This window comes from Henckelia pumila, chromosome 4 (assembly GCF_033568475.1).
Source record: "Henckelia pumila isolate YLH828 chromosome 4, ASM3356847v2, whole genome shotgun sequence".
Lineage (NCBI taxonomy): Eukaryota > Viridiplantae > Streptophyta > Magnoliopsida > Lamiales > Gesneriaceae > Henckelia > Henckelia pumila.
Window position 1 is genome coordinate 75,970,800 of NC_133123.1, and position 7,230 is coordinate 75,978,029.

At 34.7% G+C, this 7,230-nt stretch overlaps 1 protein-coding gene across 8 annotated transcripts; it reads left to right on the plus strand.

The window, feature by feature from the left end:
- Nucleotides 1-221: 221 nt before the first annotated feature.
- Nucleotides 222-4,774, plus strand: LOC140864708 (coatomer subunit beta-1-like). Of its 8 annotated transcripts, XM_073269028.1 has the most exons (7): nucleotides 224-701; nucleotides 1,043-2,409; nucleotides 2,634-2,688; nucleotides 3,691-3,787; nucleotides 3,892-3,930; nucleotides 4,173-4,320; nucleotides 4,506-4,774. In XM_073269028.1, the coding sequence occupies exon 2, from the start codon at nucleotides 1,265-1,267 to the stop codon at nucleotides 2,330-2,332; it is 1,068 nt and encodes a 355-aa protein (XP_073125129.1). In that variant the 5' UTR covers nucleotides 224-701; nucleotides 1,043-1,264; the 3' UTR covers nucleotides 2,333-2,409; nucleotides 2,634-2,688; nucleotides 3,691-3,787; nucleotides 3,892-3,930; nucleotides 4,173-4,320; nucleotides 4,506-4,774. The 8 variants fall into 8 exon arrangements, with proteins under 8 accessions (XP_073125126.1, XP_073125131.1, XP_073125129.1 ...); XM_073269024.1 differs by having other exon boundaries at nucleotides 3,691-3,930; XM_073269026.1 differs by having other exon boundaries at nucleotides 3,892-4,320.
- The last annotated feature ends 2,456 nt before the right edge of the window (nucleotides 4,775-7,230 follow it).

Consider the following 7,230-nt stretch of genomic DNA (forward strand, 5'->3'; position numbering starts at 1 on the left):
CCACCTTCGTCCATTTCTCTTCCGTCACGCGCAATATCATCCTTGGGCTTGATGCAACAATCGGTCCAGTATCCTTCCCAACGTCTTCCTGATCTCATACTCTCCAATGCGCAACCCCACAATATTGCTTCCCGAGCCTTGTCCGCTGTGAGATCCTTTGACTTGGCTGCCATCTACCCCACCCCTTAACTTCAGAGCCCTAAATATTGTATTCGGACCAGGGGCCCATTCCTCTTGCCAACAATAAAAAATGGCCCATAAGTAAAAAAATGCCCATATATTTTGGTAAATTATTAACGCACTCCTGTGCAATAATCTTCACTACATCTCCTCCCAAGTCAATCATCCTCTTCCAATTGCTTAATCTGTTAACCCTATTAATTTTGTTCTTAGCCTCAAGCCTCCATTCCATGATCCCAATAATTTCAATTGGTCTCGGGTCTATTTCTCTTTCCAAATTCCATTGTTGGGCTTATTAATGACATAGCCCAGTTGAGCTTGTTTGCCCATAGCCCATTCCTGGGCTGTTTCTTTTTGAGTTCATCCATAAACACCCATGGAATCGGTTTTACATGTTAGGATCCGACGGCTAAGATTTGGCGATCTGTGTCAATAAACGCTTAATAACACTCCCAACACTAAAAGATCTAAAATCAACGTTCGATTTCTGCCCGATTGTTATTCAACACTTCTATTCTCAGGTGAGATTTCTTGGCGTTGGATCTGAATTTTAATCTCACTTGAATGACTATGTTTGCTTTCAAATCTGATATTTTTGGGTTAAAGCTATCTAGAATTGTGAATTTTAACCAGGAAGTGATGAATTCAACAATTTTTGCTTTGGCATCTTCTCATTTTATTGCTGGATCCGGTCGTATCTGAAATTTTGGGATTTTTATTTTGATTTCGTTCCGTTTGGTGATTATCGAGTGCTGAAGATAATTTCCCGTCTAGTGTTTACTCGTGATTTGTTTTTAGTTTTGTGAATTTAAAGTTTCGATTTTTACACATCGTGCGATTGATTTGCATTATTTGCTTAAAGGGTGAAATAGGGCAGCGGCGGAAATGGAGAAATCGTGCTCATTGTTAGTTCATTTCGCTTGCCAATGAGATAAAGTTGCTTAATGGGGAAACCCTACCTCAATTGTTCATCACCATTGTTCGATATGTGTTGCCCTGTGATGATCACACCATTCAGAAACTCTTACTGTTTTACCTAGAAATCATCGAGAAAACCGATGCTAAGGGCCGAGTTTTACCCGAGATGATCTTGATTTGTCAGAATTTGAGGAATAATCTACAGCACCCCAACGAATACATTCGTGGGGTGACTTTGAGGTTTCTCTGTAGGTTGAACGAGGTTGAGATTTTTGAGCCTTTGATCCCATCCATTCTTTCGAATTTGGAACATCGTCACCCTTATGTCAGGCGAAATGCTATACTCGCCATAATGCCGATTTATAAACTCCCACAAGGCGAGCAACACTTGGTCGACGCACCTGAGACGATCGAGAAGGTTCTCTTGTCTGAGCAAGGTCCATCAGCAAAACGGAATGCATTCTTGATGCTTTTTAATTGCGCGCAGGATCAAGCAAATAATTACCTCTTGACTAATGTTGATAGAGTTTCTGACTGGGGAGAGCTGCTACAGATGGTTGTCTTGGAGTTGATTCGGAAAGTTTGTAGAACTAATAAAGCAGAAAAAGGGAAGTATATAAAAATCATAATCTCACTTTTGAATGCCCCTTTCGCTGCCGTTATTTATGAATGTGCCGGGACTCTTGTATCATTGTCATCTGCGCCAACAGCAATTCGGGCTGCGGCTAATACATATTGCCAGCTTCTTATGTCGCAGAGTGACAACAATGTAAAGCTTATCGTGCTTGATCGGCTTAATGAGCTGAAGGCTTCCCACAGGGACATTATGGTTGATATGATAATGGATGTTCTCAGGGCACTCTCGAGTCCTAACCTTGATATTCAAAGAAAGACACTTGATATTGTTCTTGAATTGATTACACCTAGAAACGTGAATGAGGTTGTCCTGATTTTGAAAAAGGAAGTTATGAAGACTCAAGGAGGGGATCTTGAAAAGGGTGTTGAGTACTGCCAAATGCTCATTCAAGCCATACATTCTTGCGCCATAAAGTTCCCTGAAGTGGCCAGCACAGTTGTCCATCTGTTGATGGATTTCTTGGGAGATAGCAATGTTGCTTCTGCTATGGACATGATTGTTTTTGTTAGAGAAATAATTGAAACCAATGCAAAGTTAAGGGTATCAATTATATCAAGATTGCTTGACATATACTTAACGTGCCGAGCTCGAGCATGAGACTGTTCGGCTCGGCTCTTTTACATCCCTATCTGGAGGGAAGGTCCCTACAATGTTCGAAATCTTCAAGCAGAGAGGTCTGGTTTGAGTCTTATTCGTGATTTTTTTTCGTGAAGTTTTTTTGTTTGAGTCGTGTTAATACTAATTTTGTGATCTTGAATTCAAATTATGGCATCGTGGTTCGTTATTGTTGGTCGAATATATGAATTGAAGTTTTATTCTTAATATTATGTTTTTGTTTTCTCTCTTAGCATTTTGCTTTAGAACTTTGAAGATTTTGAATTTTATTTGGAATTTTCAGGTTTGCTTGGGGAAACTAATGCAGATATCATAAGTACTGCAGTCTGCACATTCAGGTATATGATTTATCAAATCTCTTATTCTTGTTTAGGAGATTGCTAGAAATTATAAGTTTAAGATTTTGGAGAAGAAAATGATGAAAAATTGAATAAGATTGCTTCCTTTTTGTTTCAGCTATTTTATTGAGATAATTTTATATATTTAGAGATGTTTTTGTATTTGTTTCAACTTTGAATATTTGGTCCTTCAGGACTGGGCAACAATCAGCTAGCTATTGTCCTGAATTCTCTGTCTTGTTATTTTTTCAAAAATTAAAACTCCGATTGTGACCATTTGGCTTTTCAAAGAAGGAAGGTTAAAGTAGGAACACTCCGATCATTTTGTTGCATGGATAAATATAAAAATATTAGATTAATTTTGGTGTACGAGTTAAACTCAAGTAGAATGAGTTAAACTCAACTAGAATGCATTTGGTTGACATTTAAATAATTAATTATCTATATATTTTGATATTGTTACGTTTTATTTTTGTGGTTGGATATGTTATACATATTTGATATCGAATTGTGATTGATCGTGTAAATTCTGATTGAAAGTGTGCACAGGTTTAGCAACTAACCAGTGCAGATTGGGTATACGGTGTCAGAATTAGTAACGGATTTTTAAATTTCGTGAGCACTAATTAAACGAGAGGGGCGAGCTATATTAGCGTTGAAATTTCAAGGTGGCGGGGAAGGATCATGTGTAATAATTAAGCACTAAATTTTTTTGATCTATTTAGGCTCCACTTCGTCCAATTTCTCATGTAATAAACCTCATTTCAAGCAACAAACGAGAGGCATGAGAGGCCAACTCTCTTCATGGGGTTCCAACTTGTCAACAGTTTCACTGATATTCCTTGGAAACTTTTCTTTTTTGTGTAAATAATTCAAATGATTGTGCCTAGATGATATTTTGTTTATTATTTAGTTCTAATTATTTCGTGTAATTCATACGACATTGTGGAAACTTTTGTTTTTTGTGTAACTAATTCCAATGATATTTTGTTTAATTCCCAGTTCTAATTGTTTCATGTGGCTGTAATCCAAGCGGCAGAATTTGAAATTGAGAAGCCAATTATATGTGCGGGCTTCTAAACTGTCTCCAAGTTCAATGGTATTGTCCTGTTTTGAGGACTGATTCTAATGATTTTAACTAGATGGATATTTTGTTTACTATTTAGCTCTAATTATTATGCTTGTAATTAATCTCATTTCAAGGTGCAGAAAGGAGACTTATATATGTCACCGGTTTCATCGGTACCGTCAGAAAATTTCCTTTATGTGTAACTATTTCTAATTATTGTGCATAATACTTTGTTTACTATTTAGCTCTACTCATTTTTTCTCTAAGCGGAAACACCAAATAGTTTTGTCTCTGAGTTTACTGGTAAACTTTATTTTCTGTGTGACTAATTCCAATGATTGTGTTTAGATGTTTTTTTTAAAAAATTTTGCATGTTTTTTTTTTTGGAAATTAAGTTTCTTTAAATGAATTTCAGAAACCAAGGATTGTCATCGATGGGGTGAAAAATGTTGTTATACCTTCATTCCAACGTATTGGCTGGACTGGATATTTCCTTGCTACATATTTTGCTCTTGGAACGTTTTCAAGAATCGCATAGTTAATATTTCAGCAATCCTGACATAGTAAACTTTTGATCCCTTTTTTTCCTTGGCAATCAGAGTTTTGTTTTTGGCAATCAGAGTTTTGTTTATTTTGTTCTAATGGGCTAATGATTTGACATTTTGTTCTAATGAGCTTGTTCTAATGGGTTAATGATTTGACATTTTGTTCTAATGAGCTAATGATTTGAAATTTTGTTTCTTGGTAGGTAACTCGCGAAGCAGTGTTAGAGTTTATTTCTTCCAACTCTGTTTTTGCAGCTATATATGTTTCCTCCCTTGCTATCCAATTACCGTTGCTTCATTTGCCCAAGGGAAGTGTGAATACCATTTTATGGACGGCGGTAGTTAGACATATGGTGTGTTTACAAGATCTATTGGTTTTATTTTCCTTTTTTTTTAATCACATTTTTGTATGATTGAAACGTGACATTCAACCAAGCTTTTATTTTTTATCTACATTTTTTCGAAAGTATAATATGCGATTTTTTCTCCAAGTTTCAAAGCTAGTGACGGTTCGAAATTTTATTGAAATCCATCGTGAAGAAGACGTAGTCTTTGGAAGGATTGAGGTCTGTATGCCTGTATAATAAATTCTAACATGGGTAAAGTTTCTCACTGTTTCATGTACATCAAAGCAGACTCGTACTGAGATGTGACAGTAAGTTTTAGAGATGTGACAGTAAGTTTTAATGTTCTTGTGGTAATTTTTTTTTTTTTTTACAAATTTCATCATTTCGTATGAAGACATAACTTTCATTCGCACTTCTTATCCGCATAGGTGACATAATACGCATTTCCTCGAAAATATAATTGCAAATAATGATGACATTTTATATAATTAATAAATAATCTATTTAAAACCAATAAACACAACCACATACAGACTTCCATCCTTCCAAAGACTACGTTTTTTTCACGACGAATTTCAATAAAATCTCCAACCTTCTTTCAAACTTGGAGAAAAAACCCGCATATTATACTTCCGAAAAAGTGTGAGGAAACATATATAGCTGCAGAGCTGGAAGAAATAAATTCCAACACTTCTTAGAGAGTTGTCTACCAAGAAACAAAATATCAAATCATTAGCCCATTAGAACAAAATGTCAAATCATTAGCTCATTAGAACAAAATAAACAAAACTTTGATGGCCAAAAACAAAACTCTGATTGCCAAGAAAAAAAAGGATCTAAAAGTTTATTATGTCACGATTGCTGAAATATTCAACTATGCGATGCAACCAATAATGTTGGAATGAAGGTATAACAACATTCTTCACCCCATCGATGACAATGCTTGGTTTCTGAAATTCATTTAAAGAAACTTATTTTCCAAAAGGAAACATGCAAAAAAAAATTTAAAAAAAAAAAACCATCTAGGCACAATCATTGGAATTAGTCACACAGAAAATCAAAGTTTACCAGTAAACTCAGAAACAAAACTATTTGGTGTTTTCGCTGAGAGAAAAAATGAGTAGAGCTAAATAGTAAACAAAGTATTATGCACAATCATTAAAATTAGTTACAAATAAAAAAAAATTTTGACAGTACCGGTGAAACTGGTGACATATATAAGTATCTTTTCTGCACCTTGAAATGAGATTAATTACAAACAAAATAGTTAGAGCTAAATAATAAACAAAATCACAATCATTAGAATCAGTCCCAAAATAGGACAATACCATTGAACTTGGAGACAGTTTAGAAGACCGCACATATAATTGGCTTCTCAATTTCAAATTCTGCCGCTTGAATTACAGGAAACAATTAGAACTGAGAATTAAAACAAAATATTCATCCAGACACAATCATTGTAATTAGTTACACAGAAAACAAAAGTTTCCACAATGCTGTATGAATTGCACGAAATAATTAGAACTAAATAATAAACAAAATATCATCTAGACGCAATCATTTGAATTATTTACACAAAAAATAAAAGTTTTCAAGGAATATTAGTGAAACTGTTGGAACCCCATAAAGAGAGCTGGCCTCTCGTGCCTCTCGTTTGCGGCTTGAAATGAGATTTGTTACATGAAAAATTGGACGAAGTGGAGGCTAAATAGATCAAAAAAATTTAATTCTTAATTATTACCCATGATCATTCCCCGCCACCTTGAAATTTCAACGCTAACATAGCTCGCCTATCTCGTTTAATTTTTGCTCATGAAATTTATAAATCCGTTACTAATTCTGACATCGTATACCCAATTTGCACTGGTTAGTTGCTAAACCTGTGCACACACTCTAAATCAGAATTTACACGATCAATCACAATTTTGACACCGTATACCCAATTTACATGATTAATCTAATTTTTCTAGTTTTATCCATGCAACAAAATGATCGAAGTGTTCTTGCAACAAAATGATCGAAGTGTTCTTGCTTTAACCTTCCTTCTTTGAAACCTCATATTTTAATACCAAATGGTCACAATCGGAGTTTGAAATTTTGAAAAAAATAACAAGACAGAGAATTCAGAGCAGGACAATAGCTAGCTGATTTTTGCCCAGTCCCGTAGTACTTATGATATCTGCATTAGTTTCCCCAGCAAACCTGGAAATTCCAAATGAAATTCAAAATCTTCAAAGTTCTAAAGCCAAATCACTACAAGAAAAATGTTAATTAACAACACTCAAACGACAGCTGTTGTATTTGGGCGTTTTCTCAATAAAAACGACAACTGTTTTGTTTAAAACCGTTGTCTTTTGGTGGTAAAAGACAACGGTTCTTTAAAACTGTTGTCTATAAGCGTTTATTTTGGACATACGACAATTGTTTTTATCAACTGTTGTCTATGAGCGTTTTTTTTAGGTTAAAAGACAACAGTTTCGTAGAGCCGTTTTCTTTTGTAACACTTTTTAAATTTAAATTATTTTATTGATACCTTTAATACATTTACATATACATATTCACTTACCCCTTATAATAATTA

Coding starts and splice junctions, on each gene's coding strand:
- LOC140864708 (XM_073269025.1), top strand. CDS start 1,265: ATGATCTTGATTTGTCAGAATTTGAGGAATAATCTACAGCACCCCAAC.